At 42.3% G+C, this 19,927-nt stretch overlaps 3 protein-coding genes across 9 annotated transcripts in view; 2 read left to right on the plus strand and 1 right to left on the minus strand.

Moving 5' to 3' along the window:
- Positions 1-15,321, minus strand: part of LOC133409534 (signal-induced proliferation-associated 1-like protein 2) — a 104,385-nt gene extending 89,064 nt beyond the window's left edge. For 3 of the 7 annotated variants that reach the window (XM_061689668.1, XM_061689665.1, XM_061689664.1), the window contains exons 1-2: positions 15,155-15,319; positions 14,827-15,029 (exon numbers count right to left, since the gene is read on the minus strand). The gene's annotated coding sequence lies outside the window, so the exon portion shown is untranslated. Of the gene's footprint in view, positions 1-14,826; positions 15,030-15,154 lie in introns of all 7 variants that reach the window. The other 4 variants (XM_061689667.1, XM_061689661.1, XM_061689663.1 and 1 more) reach the window with 3 other exon arrangements.
- An 839-nt stretch (positions 15,322-16,160) lies between these two features.
- map10 (microtubule associated protein 10) lies at positions 16,161-18,651 on the plus strand. The gene has a single exon (XM_061689669.1). The coding sequence runs from the start codon at positions 16,225-16,227 to the stop codon at positions 18,544-18,546; it is 2,322 nt and encodes a 773-aa protein (XP_061545653.1). The 5' UTR covers positions 16,161-16,224; the 3' UTR covers positions 18,547-18,651.
- A 1,198-nt stretch (positions 18,652-19,849) lies between these two features.
- The window catches only part of ntpcr (nucleoside-triphosphatase, cancer-related), a 7,358-nt gene continuing 7,280 nt past the window's right edge, over positions 19,850-19,927 (plus strand). The window contains 1 exon segment of the mRNA XM_061690305.1: positions 19,850-19,925. Coding sequence (XP_061546289.1) covers positions 19,892-19,925 — 34 coding nt within the window. The 5' untranslated portion in view covers positions 19,850-19,891.

Below are 19,927 nucleotides of genomic sequence, written 5' to 3' on the forward strand. Positions count from 1 at the left end.
TGGCCTGAGTTATTTCCATTCCCCCTCCCCGTTTATGGAAACATTATAGGAGTGAGGCTGTATTGTCATGGAGGAGGAAAGCGATTTGAGAAGTGAGAGGCAGAAGTAAAGTGTGGATGAAAAGGGAAGGAGGGGCTAAAGAAATACTTCTTTTAGCGGATTTCTCTTGAAAAGACCATGCTCTGTGTGTGTCCTGCATTGTTTAGTTCTCCCTCTGGCAAAGGCCACAAAAGCCCCCATTTATCTACGCTGAGCATCAAGCCTTATTGAAAATAGGGCCATGAAAGGCAAGCAACTATCACATGTGCCAAGGTGACATGGCTTTTCCCTTGTTAACACTTAAGTTTAGCATCCAGAGTCTACACAACACAGTCCTCATCGATGTGAGGAATTACTCTACTGACATACCGGCAAAATGAAGTAGTACATCTGTTCCATATATTTGCATTTCTTTGGTTGAGATCACAATGCACCACTTGACTCGATAGAAAACGAACATTTTCAGTCAGGCGTGAGAAACCCACCCCATCAATGAGGACTTTTTCCACCCTTTGGTTTCTTTAGTCGCTGTAACAGCACATTGCAAGAAGCAGCTTGCACAGAATGCAATCTGTCAGCCCTGAAACAGACTGGCCCAGTTTGATTGGCTCTCATCAATTCCTATTTACACTGCGTTCTTAGGAGCAGAAAGGGGACCAAGTGCCATTTTAGGACATCACAATGAGTCCTATTGAGCAATCTGCAGCTCTAATTGCAGAGTGTGAGGAATTCTCTACATCTCTAGCAATGAGGCCCAACAGCTGCAGCTGGCATGGCATGCGGTGGGTGTGTTAAAGTGAGGTTTAGCTTCTAAAAGGGTGTCAAAGACTAGTCCCCCCACTGGGAGCCACCCATACTGTAAGTACACACAAATGCAAACACACCAACAAGTTCCTAATCGCAATGTGGATAGAACCAAGAAAAACAACACGTTACTTCTTTTAAGTAGAAATTCAGTTTCACCACAGTGGCCTAGGTACACAATAGCTTTCACACATTTTCTGTCCCACTCACACACAAAACATTTAATATGCTTTGACACCACTGACAAAAGTATTACCTTTTGTGATGATGATGATGATGATGATGGGCCAATCCAAGCTTTACACCCCCTAAAATGTCATCTTACCAGGGAGTGTGACCCACCCTGTTGTGGAAACCCCCCATATACAGACCCCCATGAACATGCATTTTGCTTCCAGACTGATTCTTTTTTTTTTAATGGCGTGGCACATTCCATGTGAATGTTTTGAACTCTTGATTGTACTGTATTGAGCATTTTTTTTCCTAAATTGAAGGTCAATGCAGATGTAACTCAACTTCCCATAACTGAAGTCATGTTGTTCTTCTACATACCACAAACTAATTTGGATGAATTTAAACAGCACATCTGCTGGTTATAGCCAAGTACGTCACTCAATTTCTCATCAATTATTATGTCCAGCCGTAATACACAGAATAAAAGTACAATGTTATTTTATGTGCACAGTGGCTTGTTATTGGGTATTGCTGAGTGATGCACCAAATTTTCTGCCACTGAAAGTTTTCAGCCAAAAATGGCCCTAAAGTGCATTTTTGGTTTTCAGCCAAAAACCTTTGTTGGCGAAACAAAACGGCTGAAACACTGAGGCCAGTGAGCACTTTTCCGGATAAAGCTCGGAGGGGTCACCAACGACGAGGTGGAGTACTTCGTGGGAGTCTCAGTCTCGCTATTTAGCGGCTACGATGCTCCATCAAAATATGTCTTAATTAAGGTTGGGCGATAATAAAATGATAAAACGTGCATGTTTTGGGGATGTGGGAGGAAACCGGAGTACCCGGAGAAATCTCACACAGGCAAGGGGAGTACACAGCCAATTTGAATAATAATTGGCATAATAATTTCGGTTTACACCCCCATTTTCGGTTTCGGCCAAAACTTTTCATCTGGGTGCATCACTAGTATTCTTTCTACTCTTTGGCAGTTATGTGTTTATTGAACATGGAAAAAGTACAAACAAACAAGATCAATAATTAACTGCAGGTACATTTGTGTAGATTGTATCGTAAGGGACAGCAATCGCCTGAAATATAGAGGCTAGACAAGCCCACAAACTGTAGATTGACCATAAAAAGGGCATCGAGGAGGAAGTCATGTTAATGTGCTTGTTCTTTTTTCCCGTTCAACACCATGCACATCCCCATCCTCCTTCCTGAAAGCTAAATGGCTAAAGTGTCTAGAGAGATAAGTCCAGATGAATTCATTCCATCCACAAGGAGCTAAGTGCCCCGACGCGATCCGATGTGAGACCCCCCAAGTGATCGAGTGACCTTTAACCTTGAGGACTGATCGAGGCCACCGATCTGATGAGGCGGACGTGGAGTGTGAATAAATTGAGGAAAATCAACAACAACCCCCCACAACAGTTGTAAGAGGCATGGCTCTATTGTATTCCATCAAACCATCTCTTTTCGAAAGATACAGCAACATTTTCTCGTAGGAGACATCACCAGCGCCAATTTATGTACTTAAGAATTGTGTTTCAATGGCTGGCTTGGATCACTGAATGGATGTGACCTCACAATTTATTTATTTTTTTATTGTCGTAACAAAACCATTCATGGGAGGCACAGATCTCCTTGGTACTTATTTCTTTGGAGATAAAATGTAGAAAGTACAAGGGATTGTCTCTCAAGGTCCATCCATCCATCCATTTTCTACAACGCTTATCCTCACTAGGGTCTGGGGTATGCTGGAGCCTATCCCAGCTAACTGCGGGCAGGAGGCGGGGTACACCCTGAACTGGTTGCCAGCCAATCGCAGGGCACATATAAAAAAACAACCATTCGTACTCACATACCTACGGCCAATTGAGAGTCTTCAATCAACCTACCGTGCATGTTTTTGGGATGTGGGAGGAAACCAGAGCGGACTCCACACAGGCAAGGCTAGATTTCACCCGGGTCCTCAGAACTTTGAGGCGGATGTGCTAACCAGTCGTCCACAATGCCGCCTCTCTCAAGGTCACCAGCAAAATTATAAAGTAGGCCATTGTGAGAAATGTTTGTTTATTGACCCTGTTAAGAGCTACGTTTGCCCAGAACTTAGTTGAAATGGGTAATATTTGCTATCATCCATCCATCCATCCATTTTCTGAGCTGCTTCTCCTCACTAGGGTCGCGGGCGTGCTGGAGCCTATCCCAGCTGTCATCGGGCAGGAGGCGGGGTACACCCTGAACTGGTTGCCAGACAATCGCAGGGCACATACAAACAAACAACCATTCGCACTCACATTCACACCTACGGGCAATTTAGAGTCTCCAATTTATGCATGTTTTTGGGATGTGGGAGGAAACCGGAGTGCCCGGAGAAAACCCACGCAGGCACGGGGAGAACATGCAAACTCCACACAGGCGGGACCGGGGATTGAACCCGCGTCCTCAGAACTGTGAGGCTGACGCTCTAACCAGTCGTCCATCGTGCCGCCTATTTGCTATCAAATTCAAATAATTCATCACATACACTGACCAGCACATTAGGACCATTTGCACAATAGAATGATATCCAATACAAGAGACATATCAAAATATTTTCCATTAAAAAGACAAAGTTTTGATTGACTGTCAGAAAGGCATTGATCCAACAATATTTTTGTAATTAATTTATAAATTTTGCAGCATGGTGGAACTCTACTGCATTATAATGATAGCTGACTCTAATATTTATCTCAATAAGTCACGACTGGCAAAAACATTTGGAACACTGATAAAACTACTGCAAACTACGACCACAATATCAAACATTTTGTTAAATCAATACCTCTCTTACGGCGGCATGGTGGTCGACTGGTTAACACATCTGCCTCACAGTTCTGAGGACCCGGGTTCAAATCTGGCCTTGCTTGTGTGGAGTTCGCATGTTCTCCCCGTGCCTGCATGGGTTTTCTCCAGGTACACCGATATCCTCCCACATCCCAAAACATGCATGCTAGGTTAATTGAAGACTCTAAATTGCCCGTAGGTGCGATTGGTTGTTTGTTTATATGTGCCGTGCAATTGGCGGGCGATCAGTTCAGGGTGTACCCCACCTCTCACCCGGAGTCAGCTGAGATAGGCTCCACCACCCCCTGACCCTAGTGAGGATAAGCGGTATGGAAAATGAATGAATGAATACCTCTCTTTAGCTTTCTAAATAGTATAGTAATTGATACAGTTCTTTATTGGATGTCATTTGATTGTGGAAGTCATCATAATGTTGTGACGTGCATTTTTTTTTTCAATATCATAATGAGCATCATATCTAAAATGTGACAACCACCACAAACAAAAACTAAACCAATAACAAATCACAACCATCAGTAAAGAAATTCCTGGGGCACATCTCAGCAGGAGCAGACCCCCTGAATCTCTGAAATAGCTGTAAAACAATGATCTTTTATTTTTTTTTTATTTTTTTTACATAGCCGCTGGCATGTTTTTTAAAATTTTACATAAAGAAAAAAACACACAGGAGACAAATAAGACAACACTGCTGGCATTCATGCAGTCAACAAAGGCCTTTACCAGGGCTCTGTTTCAGGCTTGTCCAGGGAGAAGCTCACAGTCTGAAAAGTGTGTTCCCTTTCAATGTAAATTAAACATAATGACAGGAAATAATTAACAAACGCTTCTCTTGACACCCTGCCCTCATACAAAGTCAAATGTCACCACCTTGGAGAATTGACCATCCATCATGTCTGAGCTGCTGAGAATCCGATTGTTTACATGCACTTGACTAACCTCACTGCAATCAACTGGTTAATTTCAATGAGACGTCATTTTATGAGAGAAATTGGATCTACTACACATTTTAAGTGTAAAAAATGTTTTAAGCGATTTGGTGGTAATTTAGGGGTTTACACTTTAGTGCGGGAGAAGTGTCTGCGACTGATTTTTCTCCTAGTGCCAGCACCCATCCATCCATTTTCCGAACCGCTTATCCTCACCAGGGTCGCAGGAGTGCTGGAGCCTATCACAGCTGACTCTGGGCGAGAGGCAGGGTACACTCTGAAGTGGTCGCCAGCCAGTTGTAGGGCACATGTAAACAAACAACCATTTGCACTCACATTCACATTTTAGAGTTTTCAATTAACCTAGGATGCATGTTTTTGGGATGTGGGAGGAAACCGGAGTACCCGGAGAAAACCCACGCAGGCACGGGGAGAACATGCAAACTCCACACAGGCGGGGGCAGATTTGAACCCGGGTCCTCAGAACCATGAGGCAAATAACAAAAAAAAGCTTACTTTGACCTCTGAAGTTTGCAAGCTCTGCCTCAATGCATACACTGAGACTTGTAACCTTAATGTGGTTCGATAGCTGCTCCTGTGGTCCAATTCAAAGCACCTAACTGAGCATACAGCATCGTGAACTGTACAGTATGTGGCCCTTCAGTCCTGTTTACATTGCAGAGAGGTTCCATAGGCAACTAGTAAACAGAGCTTGGGCAAGGAACACACAGAAGCGATGGTACTGTGCTGAACAGTAAAGGCCTCTTTATATTAACACGGTCGCGCAGCCGAGAACGCCTGCATTGCATCACGTGACCGACGAATTGGCCCGCGTGACCCCTCTGCGTAGCTTGACACGCACACGCCAAAAATTGTTGCTGTGGGTCTAATGCCGCAGAGATCATCTCTTGTGATTGGTCCGTTTGAGTCACATGCTGTGATGATGTAATTAGCGTTCACCCCGGTTCCAGATAGCAGCTACGCCACCGCCTACTCGATCGATTTTGCAGCATAATTAAACGTCTGGTCATCTAGGTCCATTTGTTCTAGCGGACTCTGTTCCACGGTCGCCATTGTGGTTGCTTTGTTCCTTTTTACGAAAAGGAAATTAAAAACAGCTACAGGAAATAGCCTAAAAAATGCAGAGAAAACTCCACCCTGTGGCGTGCTAGCCAATACCAGCCGTAGCGACACTCCTGACTTGGAGGAGAACTGCAGCACATTTTCAAAAAACGCGTGGGTTGCGCTCAAGTATAAAGGCAAACTACGCGTGGGACAGCCGCAGTGACGTCAGCGCGGTCGCCGCCCGCGCGAGTATAAAGAAGCCTTAAGAATGAATAAATACTGTACCCTCAGCAGCTCTTTGAACAACTACAAGATGCTATCATAGTATCGGTGAGAATTCCCCCGAATACAGTCCTCCTTCTTTAAAGCCAATTAAAACATTTAAAAAGTCATACTTTGTGTCAGAGGTGTTGGCCCCTGGCTCTGGATCAATACACTTGAGTGGGGGGAAGGAAGAGAGCAGTTGGTCTTGACCACCGTGGCAGAAACAGGGGGGAATCAGGCCACTGTCACTCCAGAATATACTGATCAAGCATTGAATTAGCATCGCTTGCCTTAGTTGATGCTCCTTAAACATATGCTGCTGCAGACTCACATGCAATGAGAGGTCGGGATGACTGCCACTCCCAGCGCCGCTTTATACTCGCGACAGCGTCCGCATTGCATCACGTGACCGACGCATTGGGCTCGTGACACTTCACGCGGACACGGCACAAATTGTTGCCGCGCGCAGAATGTCGCGGAGATCAACTCTCGTGATTGGTCCGTTTTAGTCACATGCTGTGATGACGTACTCAGCTTTCACCTTGGATCGTCAATACCACCATCCGACTTTCATTTAGTGGCAGGAAGGAAACTCCACCCTGTGGTGTCCTAGCCAATACCAGTCGTAGCGACACCCCCGACCGACTTGGAGGAGAACTGCAGCACATTTTCAAAGCAGCGCACGTGGGTTGCGCTAGAATATAAAGGCAAACTGCACGCGGGATAGCCGCAGTGACGTCAGCGCGGTCTCCGGCCGCGAAAGTATTAAGAAGCCTTTAGACTTCCCTTCCACTTTGTGTTAAAATAACTCTCCAATGCACACATGCAACTTAGGATTCTTTGATGACAACAAAATGCATTAATAGGCCAAAGGCGTCAGTCAAGTAAAGTTATTTTTGTGTTTCAGTACTAAGATAATGCTGTGCATATTTCAAGTTCAATCAGAACAGTGAGGCACAGCACAAATATATTCCACTGAGATTGAAGGAACTTTGTTTGTTTAAAAAATAAAGGTTTAGACAATGATATTAGGTACATGAAAGAATGTTGTAATTAATTCAGATTGCACCATGCTGTGAAAGTAAGCTATACAATAACAGAATGTATGGCTATTACGTAAGGGTCAACAAAGTACAAATGGCTATCGTGTTATTCTAGTTCCTCAATAAAAACATGCATTTATTTCACTAAATCCTTTACCATCTGATTTATGGGTCTGTAAAAATAAATGGCAATTACATCGTCCAACCAATGTGTCGTCAGTTATTCTACAAACAACAGTCTACCATAGAGACCATAAGCAGACAGCCGCTAATATGTCATGTCAGACAGCTGGCAACATTAAGGGACTCGACTAAAAAAAAAAAAAAAAAAAACAGACACTTTCTCACGATTGATAAAGAGCTGTTTAGGGAGAAATTTCCTTCCTGTAAAAAAAACAAAAAACAAAAAAAAGAGGTCTTCCACATTCCCAACAGTGCAGCACACAAAGCAGAGCAGCACAACACAAAGCAACTTTACAAACCACAGCAGTATTATTCAACACCGCATGCAGAACTGCACGTAAAGAAGATGGCACCCTTCCAAGGTGTCACCTCAGGTCAGGGATTTAATTTCCATGTAAAATATACATTGCTTCTTCTTTTCACTTCAACATTCTCACATTGGTTGCTCTCACTGGTGAAGTTAACTGAAGGTGTCTGTGGCAGCAATATCCAAATACCCGGACACACACTGTGGCTGACCACTTCAGGGCACATCAGTCACAGCTTTGCTCCACTGGACTTGTAATTACAATCAGCCTCTATCAAAAACAAGCATGTTTTACGCTTTATAAGTCATCTGATGCCTATTTGCCTAGCTTTCACTTGAAACTAAAGGCTCCAGCTGATGTTGAGGAATCATAAATGTGATTATGGTAAAATATTCAAACAAGTTATTCAATAAACTGTGAAATATTTTTTTGTTATTAACGTATTAAATATTGTAACTAACAAACTCAAATAATTTCACCCACTTTTATTTTGAAAAAAAAATACAAATGGCAGCCCTATGAATGTTTTCTTTACATGTACCGATATGAAAACAATTTAAAAAAAGGAATTAATTTATTGTATTTCATCCCTCTTTGTAAGTGCACAAATATCTTGATAGCCTTCCTTTGATTGGTCTTTCTTCCGTCATATTTGCCGTAAAAAAATAAATGACGTAGCACCATAACAAATGTGGATCTGACTTTTTCTCTGCAGGCCTCACTACTTATGACGGTAATATTAACTCTTTGAAAATAACAACGGTTCACCAGTAAACCATTTACTGTTTTATCCCTATTTATTAGCATGTGACTGCCTGAAGGGATAAAGGTGTCAATGACTAAAACTGGGTTGATTGGTGTATTGAATGTTCATAGAAACAGTAACTTGGATACATGATTATTATCTTTCACTCTATTGTCTTTTGTATATAGAGTTGAAAGATAAGGCAGAGAGTCATTGGATCTCTGGAGACTTACAACCAGTCAAGTGAGCCCCATCGCAGGACCATTTTCGCTACAGTGGGAAGGAAGTATGTGCGCCAAATCCCCTTTTATCTCCCAATGGAGACTGACTGCCACCACAAAGGTCCCCATTTTTTGAGCCCGCTGACTCAAATTAACCCAAAAATTCATGACTGGTCCTTGGACTCTGTGGACTCCAGGTTAATGAATGGCCAGTGCTTATTCGCTCCATTGTTGTTGTGGAATAGATGCAGAGACAAAACATGATGGGAGGGTCAGCAACTTCCAGCGGCCTTTCCCTCCTCCAACATTCCTGATACGGACATTAATGAAGCCCTAAGGGACAAAGAAGTGTAGGTAATTCATCTTGGCAGGACCCATTCTCTCACGTTTGCAAATACATAATGCGTAAGTGTGGCAGATTTTGGGGTGACACTGTGAAACGACTGACCCTGGGATACAAAGAATCCTCAAAGATTCTGACTCGTGGCATTTGCAATGGATGGAATTTGGTGCTTCTGTTGATTTTGCTAGACTGCAGAATTAGCCATTACGGGTCAGTACAGCAGTAGCGAGCCCCTGGGATGACCTCATTTTCACCTTTGTTTATGATAAGCAAAGTGCTTGTCAGCATAACATCATATGAAGAGCAATCTGCTGCGTGACTGAGTTTGGACTGGAAAATGATGTGGGATTTTAAAAAGATCACGCTATAAAAGAAATTATTCAAGCTGACTGATTTGGCAAAATGGCAAATAGTAAGAATACATCAGGTTGCAACTCAATATGTGGGTGCTTACTATTATATATCCTCAAATAGTGGCCTCTGCTCAAGTAGACGATGTGTTAATTGCTAGGTGCGTTGCCCGCAAATAAACGCCTCGCCTCGAGGCACAATTTTTCTTCACAGCAAATAAATAACAGGTGAGGCTACCAGTTAGCTGAACTTACATTTACAATAGCCAAGATGTAACTTCGTCAAGAGTGCTCACGCTCGTCTGCTTCTGTTGCGTTATTTTGGTAGGTGTATCTACAATATGTGACGGGTAACTTAAGCAGGGGACAATTACTTCTGTCTACAACTACGCTTGAATATTGATAGGAAGCAAGAATAAAAGGACACACAAATAGAAACTGTTAATGTGAGGTAGTTAAACATTCCATTCCCATTTTACCACATAGAAGCAATTCTCTGCCAACCAATCAACGGATAGCAGCATGTTTATTTTCACTCCTACACAAGCATAAAGGCCTCCTCTTAGACAGACGCCTTACTTCAAATAGACGGCGTTGGCTAGCATTCTCTGTAGTTGGGTAATATCACTGTGTGAAGACAATGCTACCCCTACATAGGCTTTACTTGGGCAGGCCGCCCAAGTAAATTGATATCCACCCAAGAGGATGAAATTACAACCCTCCCCCAGCCCCCTAAAAAAATATATATATATGTATACACACACATCGGGCAGGAAGTGGGGTACACCCTGAGCTGGTTGCCAGCCAATCGCAGGGCACATACAAACAAACAACCATTCATACTCACATTCACACCTACGAGCAATTTAAAGTTGTCAATTAACCTACCACGCATGTTTTTGGGATGTGGGAGGAAACCTGAGTGCCCAGAGAAAACCCACGCAGGACATGCAAACTCCTCACAGGCGAGGCCGGGGATTGAACCGCGGTCCTCAGAACTGTGAGGCAGACGCTCTAACCAGTCGGTCAGCATGCCGCCATGTTTTCATATACAATTAAATTATTGTGTTGTTATTATTGTATTGTATATGCACTTATAGAACACCATGGTGCCACCCTGTAAATCTTCAACCTAGGGGAAACACTGAAAGAAATACAGTTTGGATTGTCTGCAGGATCGACTCCACCATGAACGTATAACTCTGGCTCTAGATAGGAGATGCTGCATTTTATCGCTCCTCGGCAGTCATACTGTGCATGAGCAGGCAGGGATGGCAGCAGGCTCAAACCTTTAACCTCCCCTTTGACTCCGCATCCCAACTTCTCCTTCGCCTCTCCGAATCTCTGCTGTGCATCGCCAGAGGTTGACAGGGTCCACACCAGGGATGGCATGATAACCACTTAACTTTTGTCACTATACCATCTGCTACATCGAGCAAACTTCCCCTCTAGCCATCGCACTGCTTGTGCCTGGCACAGCAATGAGACGATGGCTGAGTGGCACAATTTCAACCAGAAGCAATGAAAAGACAGCCACTGGTTAAAGAGGCTTAAGACATCGTCAAGGTAGCCAGAAACATTAATTTTGTTCAAATGATCCAATTCATCTTCACAATCATAAACATATGAAATAAAACAATCATAGCCTTTAGTAGGTTTTGGACGACTGTCTTTACTTTTGATTGAGCCCAGTACAGCAATTTAGCACACCCTAGAGTTGAGCTTTTTGTCTTGCTCAAGGGAATCTTGACAGTAGTCAGGATGCAGACTAGTAGACTGTACTGTACACAAATAAACCAGCAAAGCAGCGTATGACGACTCATACAGTATGTCCTCAAGCAAAGCATACTGTAAAATGCCATCCATCACATCAAATTTCTGCATGTCACAAAGAATGGAAACGTGGCTCTCTGAAAGGCTGCTGTCTTCTTCTTGTTCACATAGAGACATACAGTAGGATAGCACAAGCTGTTAAACCACATTTAATACCATTACACTGACTGACATCAACATCATTACTAGGCTTTACACGGTCAGGATTTTTGGGGACGATCACCGATCAACGAGTTTAAAAAAAACGATAACCGATCCCCGATCCAGTCACAAGATGGAGCAATGTGTCTATTTAAATGATTTTTCATTTACTTTATGTACTTTTGTACTGTATATTGAGTATCTTCAAAAGTATTCTCTAACATTTTAGACAACAGGTAAAACATTAATGACCTCTAAGGGGCATTCAGGGATTGGCCACTGACATAAGTTTTCAGTCAGGTCAAACCAACATTACAACATGACAGAAATAATGGGTGCTAACTTTAGTGTAATTAAATTACTTTAATTAATACTAAAAAAATAATATTACTTTAATAATCCCTAAATTCCTTGCAATTGTACATTGAGGAACATTGTCCTTAAACTGTTCGACTATTTTCTCACGCACTTGTTCACAAAGAGGTGAACCTCGCCCCATCTTTGCTTGTGAATGACTGAGCAATTCAGGGAAGCTCCTTTTATACCCAATCTTGCCACCCACCTTTTCCCAATTAGCCTGTTCACCTGTGGGATGTTTCAAACAGGTGTTTGATGAGCATTCCTCAACTTTCTCAATCTTTTTTGCCACCTGTCCCAGCTTTTTTGGAACGTGTTGCAGCCATGAAATTCTAAGTTAATGATTATTTGCTAAAAAAAAAATAAAGTTTATCAGTTTGAACATTAAATATCTTGTCTTTGAAGTGCATTCAATTAAATATAGGTTGAACATGATTTGCAAATCATTGTATTCTGTTTTTATTTATGTTTAACACAACATCCCAACTTCATTGGAATTGGGGCTGTACAACCGTTAGTGCTACCACTAGCTCGCTAGGCTACAGAACGCAGCCTGCTTGCGACCGGTATCGTATTAAAAGTACGGGAACATACCTCAGGCAATCCTTGAATGAACATCCTCTCCCGAGCACTGGTGATGACCACCACGTCTTTCCTTATTTTATTATTTTTCCCCCCACAGTAAATTTACGCGATCCTTTGCTGTTGTCGTCGCCGTGGTAACGAGTGTATCCGGTCACGTTTGAGTTGACAAGATAAAGCCCAGTGATCGTAAAAGTCCGGATGCGGTGATATCGGAAGACAAGATTTTATTGCAGTAGTCTGCGATTGGCTGGCGAGACCCTCCTGGGAGCAGTTTTTCGCCCCCGGATAAGCTACATCTCATCTGTGACCCGATTGCGGACAAGCAGTATGGAACATGGGTGGGTGGATGAATGATTATCAGTATTTAAATTCTGATTCCTATGGAGGAACAGCAACTTTTTGTAGTTTTTTAGCAATCTTTAGTATAAAGCACCCGCATTGTTTCACATGCTGACTCCAGTTGGAGCACATGGACAATTCATAACACAACACAACCCAATGACAGCTTCTGCTTTCCCTGACAGCGATAACTGGGCTTTAAACCACCAATGAATCCAGACTGCAATCAAAACAAAAGCTGACTAAAAGATGAGGAGAACGTCTGGCTCTCACAACAGGAGCAGGCAGCATGTGATCAACGGCCGCTGGTTGGTTAGTTTTAAATCAACAAGATTTGGTTGGGGAGGCCTTATTGGGAGTCTCTGCCAGCCAGCCGGTCTGTGGACCACAAGCAGGCTAAGTTTCCTGATCCTCGTCACATGCACAGGGTGCAGGGGAATGCGGGGAACCAATATACCACCTCAATGCAGGTTTATTTGCCCCTAAAAAACATGATGATTCAGCAGAGCGATAGAATATAACCTAACAAGGCCACATTGTAGGTGCTAGGTGCTGCAGAAGGCGTGGTTTTACAAGAAGACATACCTGTTAGGTAATTTCCCATTACAGAACCCTTAAGTAGCTCTGCGTTACGGTAACATCTTAAAAGGGAAATAGTCTGTCTCAAACACACACACAAGCAGTGTAAAACTGGAGGGGCGTCTCCAATGCCTAAGGCCAAAAGCCATCCTGAACAACCCTGCAATGATAACTTGAAATGTCCCGGAGGCATGTCACAGAAAGCTGTCTCTCTGCTGAACCTGACAGGTGTCTTATTGTTCAGCTGAGCACACATTGTGCACGTAACTTTATTTTTGAAAGGCATATCTATCTGCTTCAATTACCCGTTGTCTGTTTATTCATGCAGAAGGTGTTGTTAGAAATAGATGAGAACACAGTTCCTCTTCAAGGGTCCGTTCTTCATGCTATTGGAACAGAACTTCATTCTAACTGAAATACCCTGTGCTGACTGTACAAAGGCAACACAATGGCTGTGCGTCTGTGCACCTGAGTGGGACCTGTGCACTGTCATTGCGTATTATTGACACATCAATACTGATGTTAGGTCCACTAGGGAGAGTGGTCAGCTGAAGTATGAGCACATCATTTTCTGTTTTATTTGAAAATATCTTAAATATAACAGCAAGCCATGTATTGGAGATGTTTGTGTTCAACAACCAAAATAATACTTAGACATCAAAGTATGAAAATAAATGTGCCTGAATGAAAGTATTTCGGAACAGGAAAAAATATGCTTATTTGCTTGAAAAGATGAGATGGGGACTGTGAAACCAGAGGGAGATAAATCAGAGCACATTCAATTATGCAATGATAATTTGCATTTGAACTCCGGTGCACCGTTTGAAGCTCTTTATTAGGAATTTAGATCTACAGCTTACATTTCCTAGAGGAAGACAGCAGTGTGTACGGTTGATTGAAGATAAACATGACGCGACTTGTTTAGTCTCTCAGGGGCCATAGGCCACAGAGGGAGTCAGCAAAGAGACGTACATATCGTGTACCGGCAACTGACAGATTATATTATATATAGGGAAAATAGTTCCTTGACAGATTGCACTGACAACTTAATATTGCCACCAGTAAAGAAGAAGAAACACAGTCCAGCTCTAGTTAACTTTCACTGAATAAATAAAAAACACATTTAACTTTCAAATTGTCTTCCAATACTGCAGCGAGAACGTGAAAGCTTTAATAACAAGCGGACAACGAAATCTTTGTCGTCCCCTACCGCTTAAACCCAGCACTGATCCCACGGAACGACCCCCATTCAAAAATATTTCAAGGCGAATCCAGTTCCAATTCTCAAGTAGTTAACACACACTTCATTACCACCGCCAATAAGAAGAAACATATGATTTGATCGGAAAAAAAATATATGTGGTAGAAAACGTATACTCTGTAAATAGACCGTGAGTAAGTAAGTATACAAGCGTAGCAATTTTTTTTAATATTAGTGAGGAATACACGATAGAGATACATATCATTCGTCCCATTTGTTTTGAAATGAAAACGCCGAAAACTTACTTTGGTTTCAATTCTCGCACTAAAATGAAGACTTTCTATACCGTGTCGCTCTCGCAAGCACTCCACACTTTTAAGCAAAAAAAAAAACACACCACTTTGTCCGCGGCTCCTATGCAAAGAATGTCCTCAATTTATAAGGGCAAAAAAAAAAAAAAAAAACTCCTGAGTATGTCTTACCTTACATTGAGAGCGTCGTCAGTTGACCAGCAAAGTATCCTTATCGGCTCAGCGCCACTCGTGATAGTGCAGCTCGCACCTTTCTCTTTCAGCCTGAGCCTCCAGACTGAAGCGACCTCAGACATCCAGCAGCACCTCGCTCCCTCGCTCGGCGATGACAGCACGCCGGGAGAAAGTCCCCGCCCACCGGCACTCCTGCTGCCCTGTGTGTCGGTTAGTGAAATGGTTTTATTTACATGGTCCTTCCTTGTGTGGTGTGTGCGTGTCTAAGTGAGACTAATGTGTACTAGCTTAAATATTAATCACAAGTGTTAACGCGTAAACTGACCTTACTACTAATCACCTTTAGCCTATTTTTGTCGGCCCCCCACACTCAGTCGGTTTCACAGTGGCACCGTCTGGCGAAATACCACCAAAAGGTTTCCCAAAATCGTAATAAATCATTATCGTCAGCAAACGTATGTGGCGTCAATCGTAGTTTGACATTCAAACGTTTAATTGTTACTCTTATTTTTCATTATTCATAAAAAAAATAAAATCTGAGAAAGTGATGCATTCCACGACGAAGTGGGAACTACTAAAGTAGCCAAGTTGACGTTGAATCAACGAAACTTCATTTCCCACGCATCCGTACAAAAGCGTCGACGTTGAATTCTTGCGACATTTGTTACCATGGCGCCGACCGAAGCTGGAAGATGACCGCTCCCAGAGGAACATATTGTTTTCTACTTTTCTCATGACCTTTGATAATGCATTCTCACATAAACATAAATTAATAAACGATATGATTATGTTAGCGAAATACATCGCATACACTAATCTAAAGGGCGTTCAAACTAACTCAATACAATTTAAAAACACTGACTTTAAAACTATTTGGATCATTTAAAAAATATCAGTATTGTGTAAATTAGAAAACACAGATATATCAAATTTAGCAAAGCCCTCTATCTGTATTGTTATTTCCTTTTAGTTTCATGTCTGATAGTTTTTACACGTTTATTTTTGCGTGTTAAATTGATATTTTTATAAATTTGTTGTTTTCTATATATTACTTCAGGTACGAGGTGGTATGCGAAGTCAACACAATAATAAACATATTGTTAAACTAATATTCATAATTCATTTAAGTTTTTCTTTGAGTAGGCAGGATTTTTACACAGCTCTCAATGTGAGTGGAAGTCCTGGCCAATATTATTACTATTATTATTGTTATTATTATTAAAACCACAGCTGTACACAACTGTACAATATATCTTCTAGAAATGTTAACCATTTTGTGAGTTTTGAACCGGATATCCGACTGGGATCTCAGAACTCCGACGTCACAGCAGACATGAACGCAACAGCTAACAGCTAGCTAGTAGGCTAGCAGGAATTCGCGATGTTTTTGTTGTTATGTGTTGTACCCGCGTCGCTAATATAATGTCCAGACAACAGGTTGAGAACCAGAGACAAGAGACTCTATTTTCATTTGAGCTTTTAGTGGAGCATATTCGAATTGACAGAGAAAAGAACATCTCCGACGAGCTTGCTGTCGGAATAAGACTGTTGGATTTCCCGACGCTGCTCATTTATCCGCCTGAGCTGAGAGCAGATGACACAATTCAGCACCAACAGCACGACAACAACAAGCGATGGTTATATTCTTTTAACAGAGGCAAGTCTTGTTTCTTCGAAATGGATCTTGACTCCCTGCATACGCAACTCACCAACACCCCTCTCTATGTTCTAATTCTCGATGTGAAAGACGACATACCCAAATTATTAGGGACATCCCTCATCTCATTGGCTGCAATCATGAACAGAATCAGACACGATTCCATCGAGCACGATGTTGCTAGTTGCTCATCATATGGAGAGAGGGTGTGTGTGCGTGTAAACAACCTTGCAGAGGAGCCGGTTGGGGTTATTTCTCTGAGTTATAAACTGCTAATCGTAGGAGTCAGTCTACCACCACATGTGAGAAAAAATGTCCCGGTCTATAGAGAACAGTGTGCTGAAGATGGCATCATGAAGAAGAGTGTACATCAAAAATTATATTCTGGCCGTATGAGAGTTCATTTGCCCACGCAGGACAATTCTGATGATGGTTGGAATAATGTGGATAAACAAGTTGCGTCCACTCAGACTGAAGATGACCCAATACGCCAAATTCCTCACACAGTCCAAGAACATAAGAGAAGTTTTGATGACGACCTCTCTGTGTTTTGTCCCCCGTGTCTTTACTATTGTAATTCTGGCAAGGAAAAACACCAAAACCAAGGAAACGGGTACAGATTAGTTAAACCTGACTCAACAGTTGTAACACACAAAGACACGTTCTCTGAAAATGTAAGTGAAAAGTCCTCAGCAGTGCATGGCAAGGTAGTGGAACAGGTGCTTAGAAAGTCAAGTGTGGCTCCAAATGTCCTTGAGGAAGCTTTGAGACCGCTGCCTCTCCTAAATGCTCTTTTTGTTGAATTGTCACAGTTGAATGTCCATAACCTGCACCAGCAGCCTGTGTCGAATCATCCAGTCTTGCCTTGGATTAATAAAATATCTTCTACTGAAGCTTCAGATGGACAAGTAGACGCAACAAAGAAGTCAAAGTCAAGACCGGAACAGGAAAGCAAGCGGGTCCACAGTCCTCATTTAAAACATTTGCATTACCCCATAAATGTTTCGCTATGCAATATGAAGGCTGAACCTAAAGGACCAATGCAAAACAACCAAAATAAGTCTCCAATTGAGAGTAAAGCACACAGGAAAAAGCTAGTGTATGGAACAACTAAAACATACAATCTAAGGCGTCAGAAAAACTGCACTGTGGCAAAACATCGGGACTGTATGGCATCACACACGCCCAGTGAAACACGGCCAAGTACAAGTAAAGGGAAGAAAACCGATAAACTCAAGAGTTTGATTCCCAGAGAAAATATGAAGAAGACACAAAACGTGGAAGTGGTCTCTGTAGTGCAGGATACGACAAAGCTAAAACATGAAGATAAATCCAAGTTGGAAAGTCCTAAGCAAGACAGCGAATTTCCGTCCGTCTCAGTCCCTCATGTTGACAATGACAGTGATGCCAAAAGCAACAAGCTTCCTGAAATGAGCCCGATATCGACTAAATCAGAGAGCCAAAGTGTGACACTGGACTCTTGTCAAAGTAGACACAGCAACCAAAGGGCATCAGTGTCAGACTCCAACAAGGAAGAAGACTACCCAGACGACTTTAACAGTTTTGGGGCCAGTGACGCAGACACCACCACTAGTCTCGAGCTTGCCCGAGCTGAGCCTTCAAAACCTCCTTTTCTCCGCAGATTACACACTTCGGATTCGGACTCGGAACCCATTAAGGAGAGACCTCTCCTCCCTGTACCCATTACAGGTCATAGCCCTGTACAGCGCGTTTTGAGAGGCACGCACATCATCCGGCCTCGATCACGAAACTCTGCACTCAGCTTCTCTTCGGATGAGGACGACAAGGATGGATCAGCCTCTCTGCAAATGGTATGCTCCAAGAAACAGGAAAAGGAGGAGGGTTCTGATGCCATGTCACCAAGGGGCCAAAAGAGTGAGAGCAGCAGCTTCGTTCGGCGAGGTTCTTCAGACTCTCTGTGCTCCGATCCACTGGGGGCTGAGGAGCTGGAAGACGAGCTTGGATCTCTGGACTTTAGAAAAGAGTATCAACATATATCTGAACTTGTGGGCTTCAAGCTCCCTGGTTACACAATGTAAACACAATCTCGATACCACATACAGACAGGCCTTATGGGCTTCTAGTATTGTACATAGAATTGGTTACACATGATGTGTGAATTTGTATTTGGAATAAAGTATAAAACAAAGACTCAATTATGAAAATGTTTTTTTTAAATTAAAATACTGTATTCTACAGCCATTTGTTATTTTTTTATACACACACACGTAACAAGTTGGGATACGTATTCAGTTTTTAATTGAAATTCAGGATTAACCTAAAATGCAGTACAGCCTTTACAGGTGAACTTAATTTGACCTCTAAACTTTTGAATGCCCATGTCCAACTGTTCAGTGTTATTGTACTTTTTGCACAACTTGCTGTTCTCTGAGGCCCACAGAACATCGAGCACCACGGCTGAAACCAACTGAACTGTTGCACAGTGCGCTGGGTTGGCAACTAGTTTTGATGAGTGGCCAACAGACGGCCAGTAGTGGTACGGCATCGCAGATTTAACAGCTAATGAAAAATTAACTTGAACTCTTAACAAAGAAAAAAAAATAGTTTCAGTGTTGTAAGTGTAAGAGAAATGTTAATCAATTTTTAGGTGCTGTCTTGGGCTCATGATGTCAAAATGTGGACAGCATGATAAAGAGGACTGTTTAACGTTTTGTGAGTAGTACATATGGCAAAGGAACTCCACGCACCTTTTAATACACTTGCTTTCCATAAAATATAACATCATACAGCAGTGAAGTGTAAGATGAAGCTCAGTGAGCTGTTACTGCTTTTGGCATAGAGTACTTACTGGAATATCCAACCACTGCATTCTCACCTGTCATGTTATTTGATAGGGAAAATACAGTTAAGACTAGTGTATTGTGTTTTTACAGTTTTGAGTTTCAGGTTATTTCATTTTATACTGTATGTTACAGAAAGCAATATATCACATATAAAGTGCTTCAGGTCATGTTATTTTATCCTGTTCGAGTACACCTCTATGATTTTTTTATTCTTCTATGTATGTATTTCGTAACTGAAGTCAAGCGAAACTAGATATTCAGGTGATGTGTTTAATTGTGGGCACAATTCCATACTTTTAATATATTTACCTCAACCGAAGTTTGAAATAAACCATGCTCGAATGTGAAGAGAAAAAAAAAGTCCCACATACTCAAAAGTCCAGCTGCTTGGCCGAAAGCATTATTGATAGAATCACGTGCGAGTTTCAATGCGCCTGTAGTTTTAACACGTACGCTGTAAGGAGATCCGAGTGCATTTCAAAACAAATCGTTCGATAGAGTTGTGCGCATGCGCACGCTTTGTTTTCCGGAAGTGAAACAAAGCAGTGAAGCAGAAGGCGGGCGCTGGACGCGGCACCAAATGCTCAGACACGTTTTCTTGACAGGACCGCCAGGT

The sequence above is a fragment of the Phycodurus eques genome, chromosome 11 (assembly GCF_024500275.1).
Source record: "Phycodurus eques isolate BA_2022a chromosome 11, UOR_Pequ_1.1, whole genome shotgun sequence".
Classification (NCBI taxonomy): domain Eukaryota; kingdom Metazoa; phylum Chordata; class Actinopteri; order Syngnathiformes; family Syngnathidae; genus Phycodurus; species Phycodurus eques.